The sequence below is a fragment of the Temnothorax curvispinosus genome, unplaced genomic scaffold, assembly GCF_003070985.1.
Source record: "Temnothorax curvispinosus isolate PA1 unplaced genomic scaffold, ASM307098v1 QBEX01015443.1, whole genome shotgun sequence".
Lineage (NCBI taxonomy): Eukaryota > Metazoa > Arthropoda > Insecta > Hymenoptera > Formicidae > Temnothorax > Temnothorax curvispinosus.
The window spans coordinates 124,318-147,228 of record NW_020225223.1 but is presented as its reverse complement, the minus strand read 5'-3'; the positions used below and the strand labels follow the sequence as shown (position 1 = coordinate 147,228).

The 22,911-nt window shown below is 41.4% G+C and overlaps 2 protein-coding genes and 1 long non-coding RNA gene across 14 annotated transcripts in view; 1 reads left to right on the top strand and 2 right to left on the bottom strand.

Annotated features, from left to right (window-relative positions):
- Positions 1 to 438: 438 nt before the first annotated feature.
- LOC112465729 lies at positions 439 to 1,202 on the top strand. The gene is made up of 3 exons (XR_003042054.1): positions 439 to 566; positions 802 to 981; positions 1,165 to 1,202. It is a non-coding gene; the product is annotated as an uncharacterized LOC112465729 (long non-coding RNA).
- Positions 1,203 to 1,540: 338 nt separating this feature from the next.
- Positions 1,541 to 7,468, bottom strand: LOC112465732 (leucine-zipper-like transcriptional regulator 1). 2 transcript variants are annotated; one of them, XM_025033449.1, is made up of 11 exons: positions 6,840 to 7,468; positions 6,296 to 6,604; positions 6,094 to 6,208; positions 5,805 to 5,971; positions 5,333 to 5,534; positions 4,697 to 5,044; positions 4,103 to 4,544; positions 3,848 to 4,026; positions 3,427 to 3,711; positions 3,161 to 3,343; positions 1,541 to 3,083 (listed from the first exon to the last, which is right to left on the bottom strand). In XM_025033449.1, the coding sequence occupies exons 1-10, from the start codon at positions 6,968 to 6,970 to the stop codon at positions 3,224 to 3,226; spliced, it is 2,298 nt and encodes a 765-aa protein (XP_024889217.1). In that variant the 5' UTR covers positions 6,971 to 7,468; the 3' UTR covers positions 1,541 to 3,083; positions 3,161 to 3,223. The 2 variants fall into 2 exon arrangements, with proteins under 2 accessions (XP_024889217.1, XP_024889216.1); XM_025033448.1 differs by having other exon boundaries at positions 1,541 to 3,017; positions 6,840 to 7,467.
- A 4,181-nt stretch (positions 7,469 to 11,649) lies between these two features.
- The window catches only part of LOC112465730 (pleckstrin homology domain-containing family G member 5-like), an 88,476-nt gene continuing 77,214 nt past the window's right edge, over positions 11,650 to 22,911 (bottom strand). For 10 of the 11 annotated variants that reach the window (XM_025033444.1, XM_025033441.1, XM_025033443.1 and 7 more), the window contains 13 exons: positions 21,147 to 21,223; positions 18,337 to 18,613; positions 17,556 to 17,701; positions 17,021 to 17,332; positions 16,461 to 16,610; positions 15,935 to 16,201; positions 15,430 to 15,645; positions 14,830 to 15,047; positions 14,559 to 14,732; positions 14,268 to 14,473; positions 13,455 to 13,684; positions 12,893 to 13,116; positions 11,650 to 12,812 (listed from right to left, as the gene is read on the bottom strand). In XM_025033444.1, coding sequence (XP_024889212.1) covers positions 13,111 to 13,116; positions 13,455 to 13,684; positions 14,268 to 14,473; positions 14,559 to 14,732; positions 14,830 to 15,047; positions 15,430 to 15,645; positions 15,935 to 16,201; positions 16,461 to 16,610; positions 17,021 to 17,332; positions 17,556 to 17,701; positions 18,337 to 18,613; positions 21,147 to 21,223 — 2,279 coding nt within the window. In that variant the 3' untranslated portion in view covers positions 11,650 to 12,812; positions 12,893 to 13,110. The remainder of the gene's footprint in view (positions 12,813 to 12,892; positions 13,117 to 13,454; positions 13,685 to 14,267; positions 14,474 to 14,558; positions 14,733 to 14,829; positions 15,048 to 15,429; positions 15,646 to 15,934; positions 16,202 to 16,460; positions 16,611 to 17,020; positions 17,333 to 17,555; positions 17,702 to 18,336; positions 18,614 to 21,146; positions 21,224 to 22,911) is intronic. The other variant, XM_025033445.1, reaches the window with a different exon arrangement.

Below are 22,911 nucleotides of genomic sequence, written 5' to 3'. Positions count from 1 at the left end.
AAGTGTGCAAACGAAAATTCAAAATGTGCATACATGTGCTAACGATGAGCAATCAAATGAGCTAAAAAAAATTAATTTTTTTAAAAGTTGGGTGGCTAACTTCACACGGGTGCGATCGACGCCGCGACGGTACGCACGCAACACGGATGGCATGACGGGCAGCGCGCGGTGCGGGCGGTAGCACGATATCGATCGATGAGAGAGTTCGGCGCGCGCCCGGCTGCGCGTCGCGCGAAGGAATGTAAGGGGTGGGGGCTGGGGGACACCAAGACCGACTGACACTACTGACAGTAGTGACAGTTTCCATCAGATCAGGATACCGCGCGGTACGCGGTACGGCTGCGACGCGACGTCGCGACGCGGCGTGGATCCTTCGATCAGCTTCGATCGTAATCGACGTAATCGTATTCGGTCGCGAACGAGCGTGATGTGTGTGATGTGGTAACGAGCACGACGGTGGAATCCCTGGAATATCGACCCGCGATCGAGGCCGGCGTTCGCGCGCGAGACAATTTTACATCGAGGCACACATCGGAGGCATCGGAGTATCGTGCCTCGCCTCGCCTGTAAGTACCTAAGTACGCAACGCTTCATATTTGTTCGACGCGAGTAATTGCGCTCGCGAATGCGATCCCATCAATTAACAAGTTTTGAACAATTTTTATCCGCGCCCAGCGCGACGTTTCGCGAGAAGTGTCGCGCTAATGACACGCGATTCTTTCCGTTTTCCGCGGTTCTAACAATTATTTTCGACAGTTCTATAAGAGAGTTCAGTGTTTTATAATTATTGTTTTTTTGCAGTGGAGATGCTGGTATCGGTGCAGCAAGTACTGTAGTTGTCAGCTGGATTTTCGCTCGTGAACGTCGCCGCGTCGTGAGTGACTTGAGTGAGTGCGCCGACAGAGATGCGACACCGGAGGAGGACCACGGAGAGGAGGAGAAGGTCTGGGAGGCATCAGGTGACGGCGGAGCAACCGTGGGGTGAGTACTTGATTGTTATTCGTTTATTATTTTGCTGTCCTGTGGCAGATTCTGCCACTTTCTCAAGCGCGACGTGATTCGCCCTTACATTTTACTCGAATCATTAATTTATTACTCGTACAATACAAGTATCGATTATCTTGGGCACTGCAATGCTTTAATGTAAAAATATTTCTGTTACAGATCAACGCAGGGTCACAACTTATAACTCCGCTGTTGCGCATCGGCCGGTGAGTGATTTTTTTCATTTTAACGCGAATTAAAATCAAAGATAAAAATATAAAAAAAAAATATTTTTATCTTTGTTTCTTTGATTTTAATTCACGTTATAACTTATTTAAGGACTATATTCGGGTGGGAATTGCGATGCCATTCGGCTCCAACGCGATGGTGGTAAATCAGCCGGGAAAAATGCTGGAACAACCGCTCGCGTTTTGGCATATATATATATATATATATATATATATATATATATATATATATATATATATGTATTTGACATATATATATTTATACATATATATATTTGGCATATATATATATATATATATGTAATTTAATTTGACTCACATTAATAGTCTAGATTTAATTTTCTATACCCTCACATTAGTTATAGATATTTTTTATATCAACAACTCTGAAACATCTGGAAAATATGTTTATCCTCAACAATACATCCGCACAATATTCATTTTTATCAATCATTCCAATATTCCATCTGCGTAAAATTGTTTGTATATATTACTATTTATATATATTGCTTAAGCCCATAAAAATATTTTTGTCTCATATATATAATTACAAAAAGATCAACGGTTAAGGGGTACGGAACGACAATCGCGAATCCACGTAAATATGTCGTAACAACGTTTCCTTTAGGACAAATAGGCATTTTACAGACCCCTCAACATGTATAATAAAAACATGGAAACATATAGGCTTATCATGATCACCACTATGAGACGAAGACTGTCCTGTTACGAGAATTTATGTCACTTAAAAAATTCGCTGTGTATCGTAAAATATCGGAATAACTGTAAGTTGTAAAATTAATAGTGCCTTATGAACTGAGCGTTACACGTGTTTATATCGAACGATCGAGCAATTAATAATACCAACGGAAATTTCCTTCAAGTTGAAGACAGGCCGATTGAAATCGATTAATAGCCCATGAAAATTCAATAAGTTTGTCAATAGGGTCCTCGATGGCATCTTATCGGTGTTGTAGCCAAATGCTATAATATATCACAAAACTCGGGTATAAAAGCAGAAGCAACAAAAAGCACAGAGATTAAAGATTCTGCAGTCACAAAATATCGGCCAAAGTTTAGGCCCTTATACTTAAAAAAAATAGCTCGAAATAAAAAATCGCATGCGTTCTCGTTGCTTAGTTGTCTGCCGAAATATCATTTCTGTCGTTATACGCAAATCCTAACATTCTGTATAAATAAATAACAAAATCAGTATAATATTCGCTAATTAGAATATTACGTAATAAAGTATATCATTATCGCGGAAGTGACATCCAAGTATCTATCTATGGAAAATGATACCTTGGCACGCATCCTGTGTAAATATCATGTCTAATGTTGTTATACGATCAGACACAATAACTACACTAATATACATCGATTTTCGCGCAGTTTTACATCATTTCTACGACACAGCTCGACGAAAATCATCACCATTTCATAATGTTAACACAATTTCGATTACGGGAACAGCTTTCTAAGCCCGAGATCCGAAAGAGCGACGACGGTGCGTTTCAACATGTTGCAGCTGACGGAACAACGACGGGTAATAGTAGACCATTGGTGTTGCCTCCTGTCGTCACTACAACGAGACGACACGACCGGGTGATCAGTGCTGCACGACGACGATTCATCCTGAATCGAGGCGGACGACGTGGCCATCGACAGCGGTAGCAGAGTCTGTATGTCCGATGTCAGGCAAGATTTAGCCGCGTGATCGAGATAACAATTACCAACAAACAGAATCGTACGTCCTATGAGGATGAAATTCACTCGGCACAGTTCCTAGACCCAAGAAGAAAACTCCAGGATATCATCGCAGATATTTTTTAGCGCCTTTCTCTCTCAGAGCTGCATAAACGTTCGCGATTCATAAAATGTGACAGTGCTGAAAACAGCAATTTTTTTTTTTTGATAATCGTACTCACCTGGAAACTGCACGGCGATGGTAAATCCCAGCTGCACGGACGACGATCTGAGGTGGAAATCCGTCAGCAATCATTAGTCATATCTTGACACATTCTAGCCTCGCTGCGTTCGTCAGCCAGAGCGTCGAGAATATCCAGCAAGAGCTCGCGGCTTAATTGTCTTAATTTTGGAAGTCTGGCGACCTAAATAAAAGTGATACTTCGTACGCACCCGTATAAATATTAACATTATTAAACGTCGAACGTATACCTAAACGTTTCTTTACCTTGCTAAAGTGATGAACTATCAGATTCAAAGCGTACTTCTTCATATCGATAGCTTGTATTCTATCGGCTGCCTCTAAGATCTGTATAACATTCTCGAAAGTGACGTTCATCTCGAGATTCTGTTTGCAAAACGCCTGGAGCCGGTTGTTCGCGAAACCGTAAAACACCGGCGCGGTGAACAGATATAGAGAGTCCTCGGGAGGCATCGAGACATCCGCGAAATAAATATATCTCAGCAAAGATTGGAATGATTCCGACGATGGTATCATCTCGCCAATTTGTATCTACATGAAAATTACATTCGCTACTTTACAATTTGTACTATACGCGTAAGATTATTGCGTTAAAATTTCGCCTTCCCTCGTCTAACAAGAGATTCGTCGACGTTGTGTCTTTTTAAAATAAATTACACGAACTTACGTTCACCGTATTATTCTCAGGCATAAAAGATCGAAACATTGCTTCGAAATAGGTGCATCGCGCTGCGAGGATGGCCTTGTGCGCCGGTATCGGCACACCGTTCAGTCGCAACGTGATGTCGCAAAATTCCCGACCAACGCTCTTTAAGAACGCTTCCATGTCTTGCTCTAGGCTGGTTCCTAGCGAACAAACTCCGTGAAATAAGAGACTACTCCATGGTACACACATATCTCGCGTGATCGGTGTGATACCTACCGGTGACAGATTCATACTCGTACTTCGTGAATGTTCTGGTTTGCGGCATCTGTCGTCCTCTAATAATCTCCACCATCAACGGCTGATCCAGAGTCTCGAACTCCTGGCTCATCACGATTTCATTGTAATTGTTCTCCTTCACGACGAAGCTGAGACAAAATTCCTTGATGAAGTACAGCTTCAAGTGCACGGCGTTGCGCAACGCCTCCAAAACGTTCGCGTGGCTTATGGTTGCCTCCAGGTAGTTGACGCACAGCTGTTCTAAGCGTTCCATATTAAACTGCACGGCGAGACGATACACGTCCATCATAAGAAGTACAATCCGATTGCTCGGGGGATCCTCGATCTTGTCGTCTGGTCTCTTTGTAGGATCGATACGATCGGTATAAATGTAGTTTAGCACCATTTTGAAAGCTTCCGGGACGGCATCTTTTAATATCACCTGCAACATGATAGCCAAACTTATGAAACCACCGAAGAATAAGTTTTTGTAGTAAATACACTTCTTCAGTTATATTTTCTTTGTCTTTTATAAACTTAAGTAAATCTGGATCACGCACATAATTTTGATTCTTAATGGGCTAAATCGCCTACCTCCAATGGCGGCATTTCATTACTGGACACGAATTGTTGTTCTATATACTTGTCCCGTTTTTCGCGCGCCTGCCGAATGCGCGCACGGAGAAATTGCGAGCGCGCCGCCACCATGGCTACATGTGCCGGTATCTTGGTCTCCAGCTCGCCCACTATGAATTCTACATCGCAGAAGTTAGCATAATGCAACAGGTTTCCGAAATCATCGTGTAATGTACATTTGGGGTACGACGAGAACTGAAAGCGGTACATCTCGGCAGAGCGTATATTGTTGTCCACGGTGCCCCCAAAAATGAACATCGCATCTCCGATTATGGCGGAAGCGTGAAAAAGTCGACCGGGCGGTACCTGTGTGCATTATATGTTATAAAAATAAAAACTACTTGTTAACATTCTTTCGTAACGTACGTGTGCCATTGCGAAAGAAAACGTTTGCAGATACATTAAGGTAGATCCAGATCAAGCAAAGAATTACAAACAAATAAATTTGTTTTGAAGAATATGCAAGTACGAATAAGTGCAAATTCACATCGTAAATACTTTTCTATTTATTAAAGATTCGTAAAAAAAGGGTACTTGTTTATTATTCGTTGATCGTCTTTGCTAGCTTGAATTCATCTTTGCAAGTCCGTTTACCTGACTGTCTGTGGACGGTAAGATAACATTCCACGTTTGCGTATCGAGATCGTAACAGTGAAGATCATTGGACAGAGCAGAGTCAGCCGCGCCGCCGAAGACGTAAAGATGACGATCAAAACTGACCATCGTGTGACCGTATCGTCGTGCGGGCGGCGGCGGTGCGCCACGCAATATGTGTTCCGTCGATATGCGCGTCCACCTAAGAAATAGTTATTTATGTAACAAGTGCTGTAAGTTGGAAATTGGATGTGCAGAGTGGACGCACGAGCCGGAGGCGAGTGCGATCACCCGCACGTCCAATTTTCAACTTAACACGTGTTACACACCCTTTTTTATATTACAAGTGCGTGGACACGCGCGTAATGTGCCACTTTCCACGCACGTGTGATGTAAAATTAATTTACAATAAACAGAACGTTAGGCACGCGTAATGTACATCGCAATCTACACGCGTTACAACGAAATTTACCGTCTCTCCTTAAAGTGAAACTCGAAGAGACTGTTGGTTGTCTTGGCCCCGCTCTGACCGCTGAAAACGAACATAGATTCTCGCGCCACCGTCACGGGAAAATTACAACACGTCGGTGGACATTCGCCAACCTGAGTCACCTTCTCCCACGCTTTGAAATCGTTAGCCTAATGACAAACGTCGAACAAATTAAATTAAGATAAAGTTACGATTTATGCAAACTTGATATCACATATTTACTGTATAAATTTTTTAAAAAATTATAAAGTGTATGAAACGAATATCTTACCGCTAATGATATTGTCCACATATCATTCAACCTGGCGTTGCCATCGTAGCCCGCAAATATCCATAATTTATTATCATATACAGCAGCACCATGGGCAGATCTTGGCACCGGAGTCCTACATAAGTATATTACAATTGGATAAATTCAATAAAAAGTCTTGTGGCGGGAAGCAAAAAAATCTTGTGACACAAGTAATACTTGCACTCCGATAAATTTCCACTCTATCCACTGAGCAGACAAGAAGCGATACTCAAACAGATCATTCTTATTACTGAGATTGGAGTTGGAGTGTATATCTCCGGTGTAACCGCCGAACACGAACATCGACGCGCCGTGAACCACCGCGGAGTGGTGGTAACGCGGCGCGGGCGGAGTGCCAGTTGCAAACGCTCTTCCCCAGGACTTCTCCTTTACGTCGAAGCGCAGCAGATCGTTCAGCATGCTCTTACCATTGTCGCCACCGAAAACGTAAATAGCATCCTTGTACGCCACGATCGTGTGTTTGCTGCGCCTGTGAGACAGAGGACAAAGGGGGAGATCAATCGGGCCGCACCGTTGACAGTCACATCCTCAAGTCTATCGATGAAACATCGAACAAGTTATCCGAATGGAGCTGACAAATGAACGTAAGGATAAACCGCATCGAGATATTCCATCAAATTGAACCGACGGTACTTGGAGTCTCTAGGAAACGGCGAACGGTGGGATTCGTTCGAAAAGCGACGGTGCTGATGGACATCGCTTACCTGGCGCCGACGAACTCGTCGCACTCCGGCATGCGCTGCCATCGGTGCACCGTCTCGAACGGGCCGAAATCCAGGGTTAGGCACTCCACGTTGTCCATCCTCGTGCGGCAGCGGACGCGGACGCGTCTCATTCAACGGCAGGGACGGGGAGAGGTGGAGGTGGGGACGGACGGATCTTGCCCACGGGCCTTAACCTACGACGTCGGGCATAACCCGCCGCGACCCGCGCGCACGGGAAAGACGGGAACGAGAACGGCCACGCCGGTGAATGAATGGCCCCCGAGCCCCGAGCCCCGTGTCCCGAGTTCCCCGACGACGACGACGTTCGCGCGCGCAACCGGGAGACGGCGAGCGCCGTGTCCGGGTCTCAAGCCATCGCGTGCAACTCGGCGCGTGAGATTGCTCCGCTTGCCCGGAGCGTGCACAGGAACGTCGGGACGATCGGGAACATGTGTGCCGTGGTCAGGGTACGGGTGGATCGGCGGAATCAATAACCGGCGAACCGCGGTCCTCTCGGTCTCTCCCTCCGTCCCGTCCGTCCGTCCCTCTCCTTCTCACGTGCTCTCGTCTCTCACTGCTTTTTCGCCACACGGTGACGTAAAAAATCTCTCCCCCGCCTGCGCCACGCGCTCGGCACCGCCACCGCGCGCACGTCGGCATCAATGAAAATTTGCATAGCTACGTGAATTATATGTATAGCTACGAGGGATCATTGAGGGATTGGACCGTGCGCGGAATCTTCGACTTTTCTATCAAAAATTTTTTAGTAAATAAAAACTACCAATGTTTTAAAGTTAAACAATATTCTAGTTTTCAAAGACTTGTGTCAAGATAGTTGAAAACTATTAGTAAGAAAATATTCTTTGTTGTAAGAAAACTTACTAAGGGCTGGTCTACAGTGGGTGTTGTAAGTCGTGAGTCGTAAGAATTGACCAACCACAGTATTATTCTTCTCGCGGTCGAAGAATAATTAACTGTGATTGGCCAATTCTTACGACTTACGACCTACAACATCCATTGTAGACCGGGCATTAAGGAGGTTCGATGGCTTCATCGGGGGGAGTAGTGGGACGCGGGGGTTCTGGCAACAGCGCACTAGCGTTTGAAGTAGTGGGAGAGAAGGGGATTGCTCTGATTGGTCGCCGCGTGTATAGTGCGTGCTGCTGTTCACGTCGTTCACTACCGTGGCAGTCTAGCAGACGAAAAATCAAGCAATTTACGCTTTAATAATTAATTTTTCTAAATTTGTGCGGTAGAAATGTGCGGTAACCTTCCCCTTTATTTCGCTCATTTATTTGTAAATTATTAAGTTACATGTGCATATTTTTTTTTCCTTATCATTTGCATTTTTTCTTGCACTTATTTCATTCTGAAGGTATGCAATATGTCATTTCCCATAAAAACCTATGTTAAAAATGCAGCCAGTTTCATGAAATTTTAATATGTTGTTCTGGAATGCAAAATAGAATTATGTGAATTTAATAAAATTTCATGAAACTGCAGGCTGCATTTTTTTGTAGCCACAGAACCTCCTTAAAAGAAATAAAATAAAAGAAGTAAGTGTTTTCTTATGTAGAATGATTATTTTTCTCTGTGTATGTTACTTTATGTTTTGTGATCCATTGTGGTCAATACATGTCGACCATTTATCTTTATCGTATCCAATCTTCTTTCTTCGGGCCAGATCGGACCTACCTTTGTCTTTTGGCCATGTACAATCTGGACCCCTATTCTGTAACTCTAACGACAGTGTCGGTATCGTTATGTCGTCGTTGCGCAGCTTTTTTTCCATATAGTATACCTGCGCAACGACAACGTAACGATACCGACACTGTCGTTACAAGTTACAGAATAGGGGTCCTGGTCTGGCATTTCGACCAGATCAATAGGAAGGAAAAAAATACACTTCGACACAACTATTGAATTTTTTCTCATGGAAGAAACGAGATAACTGAACGGAAGGTAAAACGAGTTTAAGCAAAGAGGGGGTAGTAGCCAAGTGAAAAAGACGAAGTAGCTGTTACTCCATTTAGATATTGAAATTGTTTCTTGTAGATTGCTGTTGTTCTTAAGTGACGCACACTTGATAATTGATATACAATCTCTTCGAGAGATGCTCGATACCTATCACATGATTTAGCTTCTCCTTTACGTTTATTTTACATCCCGTAAGAATAAATTCCGTCCAGTCATTCGTTACGTCTACGAACTTTCTTTTAGGTAAAATCTCTAGAGGTTTATTATTTTCCACTTATTAAATTATTAAGTTCTAACATCCATCGAGGCCGCCGCGCAAGCCAATGTGCCAATTACGCATCGCACAAGGACGTCGTGCAAATGGGGAGAATGGGGAATGTTAGAGAATAAAGAAATTCCAAAACAATTGAAAATATGTCAAAGAAAATTAAACGATTTTTGTTTTGTTCGATTAAAACAAACTGCTATAATTAAAACTTCTAAGATGCTATGTGACATTAAATGAATAAAGTTATGCTTGGGGGGGAATTCACAACCCAAAATTTTGTACACCAATGCCGATTTTTGGCATTGCTGTAAAACACTGCCGACATTTTCGTACACTGCCGACAATGCTTAGTCAATACCTACAATGCCGTCAATCCTATATATAAATAATATAAAATTAAGGCAATGCCATGCAATTATGAACACTGTCGCGTACTGCCCATTATTATACGTCAATGCCACCTCTATCAAGTTAACCCCCCCACTATTGCAAAAAAATCCGCACTTATTAAAAAATTTAGTGCTATTTATGTGCTGTTGCTCTAGTCCGGATTTTGTTGCTCAAGCCGTTTAGCAGGAAACGGCGATCGAAATGGGGGGGGGGGCAGCTTGTCGTCATAATAAAAAACCTATATAGAGTGCTCAAATCCAAAAAACAAATACACCAGAATTTGTTGCTTTTTTGTTGCTCCAAGATAGCGTGAAAACATTTTTGAAATATAACGTTTTTTTAGAAAATACGGTAGGGGAGACCGGGGCTAACTCGACACCGGGGCAAACTTGACACTAGGCTTTTTGGCAATTTAAATCTATCGTAGAAACTTGCCTTTCCTATTGTAAATGCGTCTTTATGTGCCAGTATTATCAACGGAATTTGGTAACATTCTGAGTTATAGTGTAATTTTTAACGCGACATAAGCGTTTTTGATAGTGAAAAGTAATTTTTTTGATCTCTCGAAAATGGTCTACTCTTTCATCGAGCTTTCGGGCAAAACTAAGCGACGTACAGCAAAATTTTCTTAAGCAATTTTGTACCTGAAGGAACGCTCTTTAAATGTGTACCATTAAATTTGTTTGAAAATTTTAATTAATTGTTGAAAATTGCCTTTAAAAAAATTGTGTCGAGTTAGCCCCGGTCTCCCCTACGTAAGTATATCCGAATACTTAACAGACAGCACTATATTGACTACATCTTAAACAACATTATATTTCCAAAATATTTTTACACTATCTTAAAGCAACAAAATAGTAACAAATTCTGGTATAAACATTTATTCGATTTGAGCACTTAATATATTTTTTTTCGCATGGTGAGGGGTCAGCTTGACACAGAGATTCTAGCCCCACCACATACTAAAAAACACATATAGAGTGCTCAAATTTAAAAAAACAATACACCAAAATTTGTTGCTTTAAGATAGCGTAAACAAATTTTCAAAATATAAGGTTCTATAAACAATGCCACTAATAAATACTGCATCTTCGACCTTTATCTACAACTTCGATGGCTAAAAACTAAGTAAAAGAATTTGTTGCTTGGCTCTTTTTGGTTTTAAAGTATTCTATGGACCGTGCCCTATTAGAATATGCAACTTACGATTTTGTTGCTCGCCCCTAACTGCAAGTAAACAAATTATTTATCTCCGCGTCGACCGTTATCTGCGACTTTGATGGCTAAAAACTAAGTAAAGGAATCTGTTGATCGGCTCTTTTTGGTCTTAAAACTATAAAGTAAAAGAATCTTTTACTTATTGTTAGTTTTTAGCCATCACAGTCGTAGATAACGAGATAACGGCCGACGCGGAAATAAATAATTTGTTTATTTGCAGTTAGGGGCGAGCAACAAAATCGTAAGTTGCATATTCTGATAGGGCACGGTCCATAGAATATTTTAAGACAAAAAAGAGCTAAGCAACAAGTTCTTTTACTTAGTTTTTAGCCATCGAAGTTGTAGATAACGGTCGACGCGGAGATAAATAATTTGTTTATTTGCAGTTAGGGGTGAGCAACAAAATCGTAAGTTGCATATTCTGGTAGGGCACGTTCCATAGAATATTTAAATAACAAAAAGACCCGAGCAACAAATTCCTTTACTTAGTTTTTAGCCATCGAAGTCGTAGATAACGATCGACGAGGAGATAAATAATTTGTTTATTTGCAGTTAGGGGCGAGCAACAAAATCGTAAGTTGCATATTTTGATAGGGCACGGTCCATAGAATATTTTAAGACCAAAAAGAGCTGAGCAACAAGTTTTTTTACTTAGTTTTTAGCCATCAAAGTCGTAGATAACGGTCGAAGATGCAGTATTTATTAGTGGCATTGTTTACAGAACCTTATATTTCAAAAACTTGTTTACGCTATCTTAAAGCAACAAAAAAGCAACAAATTTTGGTGTATTGTTTTTTTTTTTTATTTGAGCACTCTATGAGTTTTTTAGTATGTGGTGGGGCTAGAATCTGTGTCAAGCTGGCCTCCCATGCAAAAAAAAAATATATAGAGTGCTCAAATCGAATAAACGTTTATACCAGAATTTGTTGCTATTTTGTTGCTTTAACATAGCGTAAAAACATTTTGGAAATATAACGTTGTTTAAGATGTAGTCAACATAGTGCTATCTATTAGGTATTCGGATATATGTATTTTCTAAAAAAACGTAGGGGGCGTCCACTGCCGTACTGCCGAGTCAATGCCGGATAAAATTCGGACACTGCCTTAACAATGCTATGCAATACCTCCTGCACTGCCACTGCCACATGTCATTATTACCACTCCCCAACCATTGACGACAATGCCGTCAATATTATAGGCCACTGCTTACTTTTTTCAGTCCACTGCCGAAATTTTGTACACCAATGCCGGCTGTGAATTTCCCCCCAGTTATGCTATTATTTTGTTATTCAATAACAATTTTAGAGAGCGGTGCCAGGAAAGAGCCCAATGGCCCGTTTTGCGGCATATTTCTTACAATCTTTGACTGCATACGTTGACAAACGTGTTAATATAGTTATTGAATCCTTTCTCATAACCCAGAAATAACTGGAAAGTTAAATTGAGTTTTTAAACAAACGTTTTTAAGCGAACAAGAACGTCATTCCCATTTCGACGTTTGAATTGCGCGATGTCAATTGCATATCCAAGCGTTAAATAAAAACTTGTCTTTAGAATGAACGCAGCGATTTAAAATCCATCATTTTTAAACGTTTCTATGTTCTATGCTCTTATACCTCATTAACGCATTAAGCCTGGACAAGGCAATTGTACTCAAGATCTTCTCTCTTTTTTGGTCGTTAGATAGGCATTGTATCCGATATTGGGAAAAGGAGAGGAAAGACGCCAACTTGTACTCTTGCACATTCCTAGTTTCTGAGCTCGAAATCAATTTCCAATTCTTCAATTCTTCAAACATTTTTGTTCTATCGTAAGGCGCCTAAATAAACTCCTTTACAAAGGCGTCTTAATACGCTAGCTGCGGCCCTACAATCACTATGTAATCTTAATGTAATTACTCTAGTAGGCCTTTCTGTTCGTCGCTTAAAAGTCCAAACCGAAATCTGTGTTTAATATCGCACGCGGCTGTCCAGTGCTACGTTACGATATTAATCGTAGACAACTCGGACTTAGTTTAATTATTACAAAGAGACATCTACGAGTTACAAGAAGATAACGAGATAAAAGTAGCGATACGGTCGTGATACAAACTTCACACGTTGATTTCGAATGGCCCCAATCTGAAAATGCAGAAACAACGACGGACATTTTCAATCTTATCGGTATCAATTTATGGTACGACGTGTCGATGACGTCTTACCGATTGTAATGTATTGTTTGACTCGCGTTGTAGGATTCCAAAGAGTGCGAGACAATCAATCCTCGAAGATCAATGCTCCACGAGTTTTCTATGTGATAGCGTGTGCAGCATTCACACATAGAGAGAAGAATGCATCTCGTTGAGCATTACATATCACGTACATCCATGTCGACGGTGTGGTCCATACCAAAAGTTCTTCTTTCAGGTCAATTCGCAGGTCATTTCTACGAGAATAGCAATGAATTATTGACGAACTTTAAAAAAAATATATCAAATTCAAACTCAACAAAAAATTTGAAATCAATATATATTTGACGAATCCCTATCTGCTTGACAAATAATCACAGTTTCATAAATTTCTGATTATTCATTAATCTATATTTAATTAACACACGTTCTTGTATTTTTTATTTTTTATTTACAGAATAAAACGCTGATTTGTGAGCTTACATTAATTTCAGATTGATAAACAACAGATTATATTGTTACTTATTTGACAAACAGATTGTATTAAAATCTCGATTATATTAATTGGCGGAAAATTAATAAAAAACAATCGTACCTTTTCCTCGACGATACTGCTCGTCGACGGTACTCTCTGCGAAGGATCTAGCCTTCTCCGTCTCTCCTCGATAACATCGGCGTTGGAATTGCCCATCGTTGCCTGCGCCGATTGCGTCAGAGATGCGTTTACGTGTCTCGTTTTCATCAAGGGTGGATTTCGAGATTGGGGTAACGCGAACCCCCGTCTAAGAGCACCTCGCGGCGGTGACGGCGGTGGATAGGATATACCTGATGGCACATCATTAATACGTGAATACCCATTTAACAAATATTGTGTCTTTCTTATTTAAAAAACATTTGTCATTATAAACATTTTGGGAATTCTATAAATACGATGAATTAAGCTTGAGTTGATAAAATGAATAAAATGAATACTGGGCAAAATTCCGGGCGAAATCCTCTCATGGTTTCTTTCCACAAGAAAATAAAATAAAGGTTTTTATTAATGTTTGTTTGAGGCTTTTGCATATATGATATTTGCATTTAGAATAGTCTGTCAAGCTATCGTGTCAATATTTTCACGTTAAATAAAATCTACACTAACGCTACGTTACAACCTTGATGTTTCTCTTGTGCCTGCGTCCTGGATGGACAATTCCGCTATCTCTAATAAGCAAACGGCATTAAAATGGTTTTAAAATAGAGGAGCGCTTGTGGCGATCCGTACTTGTGATAGTAATTTACACGTTTATGATCTAATCTGCGTGCATCTACGTGCGTGACTACGTCGCGTGTGAGAGGCCCTCATCGAAAGACCTCGGCCTCGGAGAATGTGACAAAGATAGGTGGAGAGATGTGCGTCGGTAATTGCTACCTCGGTGTCCAGGCGATAGTAGGGTGTCCTTGCTCTTGGTCATCTGCGGTACGATCAACAACGAGTTCGGTGGCGTCGGCGACACGGTGGAGGTCTGCGGCGAGGTGGCCAGCGTCAGATTAGGCAGCGACTGACCTAGACTCGAGTATGGTACCTGGACGCTCAGCGTGTTAGGCGTTGGTGATTTACTCATCAGCGAGCGCCTGGTAGATTTACAAATTAGTTTTAATAAAGACGTTAAGATTCATCGGTCACCGTGAGGTCGTAAAATCGATATCTCACTCTCACCTCACGTGCATAGATCGGTGGTTATGCCCAGAGGTCGACTCGCCACCTTCCTCTGATGACAGCGAGCTCGACGCTCGCGGTTGCTCGTTCGTTTCCACGCTAACGTTTCTACTGGGATTGTAGCTCGGGGGGAAGCTGCTGCTGCCTGGAGATGCTTCCATCTCCATGCTACCACTAGAAATGATGATGTTTCATTATGTATAGTCGCGTGAATAATAAAATTATCTTCGATTTTGACGCATATATTTTTTTTCTTTGCTGACGAACGTACCTGTGACTATGAGCGAGACTGCTGACGTGCGAGGCTCTGCTACTGCCGCGTGGAGTTCTTGGAAAGGTATTGTCGTATTCTTCTACCTCGAAATCGCCGTCACCCAATGTGCTTGGTTGCCTGCTGACAGGCGCCAGATTCATCACGGGTTCACCGAGCGACGGGACTTTCATCGATGCGAATTGTTGATGGGCCTGTTTCAAGGATTCCATCCACGACTGGAAAAAGCGGTGCCGTTAGCTAAATAAATAAATTTTTGCTTGAAAAAAACACGAAGATTTTATGCTTTCAAGAATCAATCTATCAGATCAAAAATCAAGCCTATCAGATTTCACCAACATCGGTCGATTATAATGTCACTTTTATTAATTAAACTACACTCCGCTGCAAATTAATTGATTTTGTGATATCGCGTGTATGATCTGGGGAGAGAGGTGGAAAGCGGATTTAGCTTTTATCCAAGCTTTTACCATTAATTAAGCGATCGGTGAAAGCCAGTCGTTGGCGAAGATACGAAGTACGGAACCTCCTAAATCGGGATAGCGAATTAATCGCCCCGCGAAACTCGACGTAATTCGCGGTGGCTGTTTGTCGAGTTACCTTAGCTAGTTTCGGGTCACCGGCGCTGAGGATTAAAGCGGCCGAGACTGTTCCGTACTCGTTAAGATAAACCAATCCCAGACTAGACGGCTCCTTGACCTCGTGTATCCGTATGCGATCGACGACGTACGGCTGCCTAATGATCTTCAACGTTTTCTTCGTCGAAGGTTTACAGATCAGCAGCATGTCGGTCAATAATAGTACGTGCACCTCCATCTAAAAAGGGATAATTAACGAACCGTATCTAGCTCTCGGCAAGCCGTTTTTCTTACTTAAATGATCTGACCGATTCTTTGCTTTTCAAATAGAGAAATGGAGAATCAGCGAAATTTATAGAAACCATTTTGCAAAATGGATAAATCGCAGCGAAATTTTTATTTTTGTTTCAAAGATAAAAAAATCATGCATATTTTTCCTATCGTATATATTTCCGGTATATAGTTTCCGACATAAAAGCAATTTTTGGACTAAATAAGCTAACATTCCATTATTATTATTGACCTACCTTGCTAGTAGCGGCGTCTCTTAACTTCAAGTCTCCCTCTCGAAGAAGGGTCCTCAGGCTGTCCTTTGGACAGCCGGGCATCGGCGCTGTAGTAATATCAAGATTGCTGTACAACTTTATCAGTTTCTCCACTTCCTCGTCGAGCCCTTTGGTCTCCACGACGTCGTAGCACTCCAAACGCGAGGCTGCGCGGACCAGTTGAGCGGCTTCCTCGTTCCTCCTCAGCGCCGCATTCACAGACGCCACGAAACCGTCCACGGACTTGATCTGGACGCAAAACAAACCCAATCAAACGTAAACAACCACCCTTGAAGCTTCTCCTCTCGCGCGTTTTCTCTCCCTCTCGTAGTTTCTATTTACGAAGAATTTTCAAGCAAAAGCAAATTAAGCTCATAATTTATGGAATGTACTTTAGCCTTCACCTACAGGAAAGCTGGGCTCATGACAAATGCGCCACCCTCTCGCTTCGCATTTTCTCTTCGTGTATTTACGCAAAAATTAGGGAAAAGTAAAGTGTAAATTTTACCATGTGTATCAATTCCGCGCGTTGATCTTCGTTCTCGGTGTTCTTGTAGACGGCTTTGAGCAGGAGCGAATACCTGGTAAGCCTCTGCATCGGCATCACTAGTATGTCCATAAGCTTCAATCGGTTGCAGTCCTTTTGCGTTTCGCACCACTGTAATAATGATCGAGATATCGCTACTCTTCGTCCCTAATATACTTTGCATTTTATCATTTTTCCTAATTAATTTTTTTTATGTTTCTTATAAAAATAATCTTATTAAAAATATTAATAAGCTAGCATCTTCTCACAATCAGTAAAACTTTGAAGAATTTCAGCTACAGATAGATATCTTTTTATTTAAACAAATCCGCAAAAAATTGTTTATTTCTTATCGCTTTAGGTGAGAAATAAAATAAAATTTTTTTAAGACGTCTAGTTACTTTTCTGATGGTTAAATTCGCTAACTGCACGATAGCTAACTCCCGGGATGAATTAATCGAGATCAGTGACGAGATCAATAGCTGACTCCGCGAAATCAAGCCAACGGCAGCAAGCAAAAGCGATTAACAGCGTGTACATACCACCAGATACGCCGTGAAAAGCTGATTATCGTTCAGTCGATCCTTGCAATACTGCTGACACTTGCTCTGCTCGGCGCAGTATCTCGTGTAAGGCGCGAATATCTCTTCGAAAGTTTCGAAGCCGAGCAGAAGATGACCGGGATCGAGCGGCTGCCCGCTCGATCTCGCCGCGTTCACCATCGCGAGTAGATACTCAGTCCAGAAGTAGCGATTGGCGGCGTAGATATCGGGTATATTGCTGAAGAGCTTCAGCCTGTCGACCTCGATCAGGATGTTCGAGGCCTGCAGGCTGCAGAGACATGCCATGAAGAGCTGCGATATCAGAGACGACGATCATCACTTTCAGAAAAAAAAAGATCGAAAATTCTAATCTCCCAACGATACTTCATCCCCGCGAGCTTTCATTCATATAGTTTCAAGATATTTGATCGAGCAGTTTTATCAGCTTGATTATTTCGCTCATATTAAACAGCCTGACAAGACTGGTTTCCGCGAAAAACGTAGCAAGTACGTCACTTGCTTACACTTTACTTACATCTGTCACAACCTTTAATGTCTTAATGTAGGCCACCTCGGTCTTAGCCAATTCCCAGAGTGCGGTTTGCTGCTGCGATTGTTTCTCCGAGAGCATCTGTGAATTCTCGACAATGTCGTGCCAGTCACCCTCTAAATTGTAGAGAGCTGAAAGGGTGTCAAGATAACATTTACGTTACAACAGTGCCTGTGATTGCAGCAAACTACGTATTTTACTCTTTAGAGATAACGTGAAGAGGGGTTTTCTTGAAGACAGTAGAAAAAAACGAAAAAAGCTTTAAATCACACTTTTCTACGGAAAATCACGTACCGAGATATTTTGTTTGAGATAAGAACGCGTCGCCATCAATTTTCGGTGCTGTAAAGTTGTGACATTATAATATATATTAGTAATTTAAAGTATAAAATTATCGGTTGCTGTATACCTCAGAATTAATCTTGCCCTAACTCAAATAATCGTTTTGACACTGCAGAACGTTTCTCTCCGAGAAACGGGAGGAGCAAGACGCAAGAAGTAACGTGACTGCTTTAAGAGCAGTTATTAAAGAGATCTTCAAGTTTCATCGATTTCGTTTGCATGTAACGAGCTGGAGCGGAAAAGGAGAATTTAAACGTTCTTCTGCGAGATAAAGGTGTTTTTCTAAGGAAAAGCGTGCGTCTGCGTTAATTTTATCTCGGATCACCGGGAATCTTCAGGATTTCGAGTCTCTCGTTCTAGAGGTAAATCACTCGATGGCAGAAGAAAAAAGGGAAATCGAAGGACAGAACTATAGGAGTCGTACCTTCTTCGTTGATCGTCACATCGCACTGCAAATGAACGTTCGCCAATTTCGGCACGCCATGCTTGTTGTACTCGTCCAGTTGGGCGGTTAACAGGTCCATCTTGATACCCTTGGTATTGGTGAAGAACCCGCTCCATCGCTGTTTACTGGCCTTGAGTCCTGTAGCTCCACCGGAACTCCGACCGGAAGAGATCGTTGTGCAGGTACCAACCTCGGAATCGACATTCGTGTCTTCGGTGGAAACGCTGAAGAAACGACCGCTTCGATTCCGATAATTCTATCGGAGAATAAAAAGCTCATCTTTAACTGGAGTTTAAGATTGACAGGTCTGATGCGGTGTACCAAAAAAGCGCATCAAAGAAAATTCATTCTTTTTTAGTTTATGTTCTCATATCCGATACACTAATATACCGAATATTGTTAACATTTTTGCTGAACAGGACGCTTCGGGGTAAAGCGTCCTGTCCATGAAATTATCAAGACAATTAAGACTTCCAACGGAAACTCGTTCGCTTCGTCGTCAAGTGATTATGCCGCGGTCGTACATCAAGCTGGAAGGCTCCTCAGAGCGAAGGCAACATTCTAGAAATTGCTCGTTGAGTTATCGCGCTGTGTAATCCGCTATCGAGTGTGCGATGTGTTGGTACCCGCCATGAATAATGTATCGGTGCCCAACACCGGGCGCGACCCGTTAAGAGAACCCTTCTCAGCATTTTATTAACGTTATCCTTTCGCCGTGCACCGTCACCGCCAACGTCGCGACAAATCGCTCTCGTTACGCTTGCATGCATTACGCGCGTTACACGCGAGGAAATGCGAAATGTTCTGCCTCACGCGTTACTTCTCGACGCGACGCGCCAATCAATTTTATGCTTAGCGTCTTATTCACTTAATTCTCTTTTCTTCCTCGCGAAAGGCTTCTTCCTTTCTGCGAAAATTTGTACTATTAACAGAATAATTATTCAACTTATTATAGATCATATAGCTTAGAATGTTCATCTAGTTTAGAAACTAGACATTTTTAATATAAAGAGTATAAAATCATAAAACAACTGGTACTTTTACATTGCTTTTTTTTACTTCTAAATGTTGAACGAGCAATGCAAACGACTTCTTATTACAATGTAATGTAAAGGAAGATGCCATTGTGAGCTATTAAATTCACTGCATGGCGATAAAAGTTTTTTTTTTACGGCGTATATAAATGCGATACGATGTATACGCGTTAATGTAGCGTAATCGACATTTCGCCTGCTCGTTTCACGTGATGTGAAACGTGGGCAGATTTCATCTACGGGGGTGCACCGTAATAACGGCGATAACGATCTTTATTGCAGTCTACCGTGTCTTTAATGTGTACGCTGTTCGTCACACCGAAAATACAATCTGTAACCGATCGACGTCGGCTGCACAAGCTGCGCGAGAGACTAAAATTTTTGTGAACGCGAACCAACATTAAATAAAATTAACGAAACGCGCAAAGTGTTTACCAGAGAACCGCTCTTTTTTCTCATTATTCTAAAGAGATTCTATAGAATTTAATTTAATTAAAGTTTAATTAAATTTAATCTCACATGCACACATACATAACACACACGTACACGCGGTTTCGTGATTTAATTTTAAGGGAATCGAAATTACGACAAAATCTAAATTTAATCGTACGTGACGGAAAATGCGTCGAGAAATGGACGATCGGAAGTGTGCCGGATCAAACGCGCATTTGTTCTACTGACGCCCGTAGTCGGCCTCGTAGTTTTTACTGTTTTTAGTCCCTTGTCGGGATTGAAATTTGTCGGCTTTACTTGTGCCTGGAACCGGTGCGAGCACGCGACAGATTACGTTGCTGACCGAGCGAATTAATCCGGCAGCATCCGGCATGGATGAGGCGTAGCTGTGTCACATTGTAGCTGCGCGGAATCAAGCTGGAATGCTCGCGTAATTGTCGCTCGGACAATAGCGAGGCGTTCGGCGAAGACAATGGTAACTGCGATGCTAGGAATTGGACAGCAGCCGGAACAGTAATGCTGGGACAATATCGCGTATGCTATATAGAAAAATTTAATCGAAAAATCAGCATTGTATATAGTATCTATTAGAAATTTATATTATGGATCATATATGCTATATATATGTATTCAAGTGGAGCACTTCTTTTAAATCGGAATATGAATGATATAAATATAATTACATTTAAGTTATAATTGCATTTTTATTCTTGAAGTTTGATATATTTTTGTAAAAATTTTCATCTCTCCGGGAAATTTTCCGCGGAAAAGTCTCGTTCACGGTATCGACAACGTTAAACCGATGATGCGCCATCACGCCTCGCTCGACGTGGCTTTGTTTACGCCCGGCGAATCATTTTGCGATTTGTCTTTGTCAGCCCGGCTGTATTGTTACCCCCTGCCAGCAGGTCAGGGCTCGCAAAAGGGCTACGAGCATTATTGTTCGCGAAATGCTAAAACGCTCGCTTCATCTCGCGAGAGAGCCGCCGAAAGAAAGCGTCGCTCGGCGGGATACAAAGGTGTTTCGCACTTGAATGATGATACGTCGAGGCTGATACAGGCGTCGATACCTTTTGCGAAGCGTCTCGCCACGTAACATTATCTTTACGCGCTAATGCGACATCGCAATATCCTCATGGCGACGCCCCGCGACTTAAATTTTTCTTTAATCTTGAGAACTTCCATCGCGACGAAATCGAGTTAATAAAAAATTATATTTCTAAGGTCGTTCTATATTTAATTTAATTTTGTTGTCGTAAAATTCAATTTGGAGTATTACTTGGGCGGAAGTGAGCTGCTTACCCCACTGGCTTTCCGTAACAGCACATTCTGATTTCCTCTTTGGCTGGGTGTTCGAGAATTCAATCTTTCGTCCTTAACTGAAACGAGAAAGTGGATTTGCGGTTATTACGAATCTCTATACCTACGTACCTAGTATTTTCAATCGGACAAGCATCCTGTCATAATTACTTCCTAATAGTTTCTAGTAAAGTCATTTTTAATAATAATTTCTGGTCGTAAATTGATACTTAAAATTTATAACGCAGTAGTGTGTTTTATAATAATTTCACGATTAAAAGAGAAACTTTAATTTAGCGAGATTATTCTGCGAATATGTCACGATTGTAAAATATATGCGAGAGAGCGCCAATCTCTTTTGTTGACACTGCAAATGTTATTTCCAGCATAGATTGAATGAATTCGCTCTATATTTAAACGCCCGCAAGGCGTTTAAATATAGAAGAAACGGAACGTTCTGCGTTGAACCGCGTGTCGTTCATGGATCGAACGGCTTTGTCCGCTTTGTTATCGTCGCGCATAATATTTCTATAATGCGTGAGAAACTCATAGGAACCGTTTAAATCGTACGTGCCGGGGGCGGCTCAATTTTGCATTTTGAGAGCGTTTCCACGGCGATAGTCCGCGGCTCACGTTCGCGTCAGAACTTTGCCTTTTCCACGCGCAAAGGGATCAAAGGATCAAACGCATTACAAGGGTCGCTGTCAGCATTAACTCCACCATTATCCAGGGATAACTGGATCACTTTACACACGTCCATTGTCCATATTAAAATCTCATCATCACTTCGTGAAAATAAAAATGTAAAGGATAGAGTACGTGCAATTGTTTAAAAATAGACAAATCATCTAGGAAACTCATTTCTGAAGCTTATTTCTCTGTATGAAAACTCTAAATCCCCGTTATTTTACCACGTAGAATCATTTCCTGACTCTGCACGTGTTTATTTTCATCCGAGTATATTATTATAAATGAAATCATACGCTTAAGCTGGAAATTTTATAATTATGGAAACCAATTTTAGAATATAACTCGCACGTACGCATCCGTTTTGTAATATACATGTATAGCGCTTTAATTGCGGTCGGTTACATGTAACGTTTGCAATCGTCTTGTTACGGATTTAGTTAGTTTCGAATTTTAATCACCCGGAGTTGTGCATCGTCCCTATATTGCTCCAGGACGCTCGACACTTCGACATCTGGGTCTCGACGGCGACCGGCTGTTGCAGTTTCTCGGACACGCGAAACTTCTCGTAGTTGGTTCCGGTTTAATTTTGTCGCGTCGCGAAAACTCCTCACTCGACCTGGACGATTTAATAATAATAAAATAAAATTTAAAAAACGCGGTAAAATTGTTACCTATTTTCGTGTATATTACCGTAATTCCGTGTATTACGTGAATTACGTGAATTACGTCCGTTCGCACGCAGACGGAAGTCTTCTTCGTAGCTTCATTTCCTGACTATAGAGAGACGTGATAAATCCTCGTATTTCTGATTTGGGATTGCCACGTTTCGGTAATTCTTTCCGGAGTTGGACTAATAAACTTCTTACAAATAACGTCATATTTTGTTATATGTTTCTGCTTCATCGCTGTCTTTTTACGATATTGATTATGATAAACGGAGTATTGCGCCCGTGCGGTTCTATTTTAAAATATTATTCAAGCCGCTTCACATACATATAATTTATTTATGAATTTTTATTTTATTTTTAATTATAATATTTATTTATAATTTAAAGATTCTCTATAACTCGTATTCAGG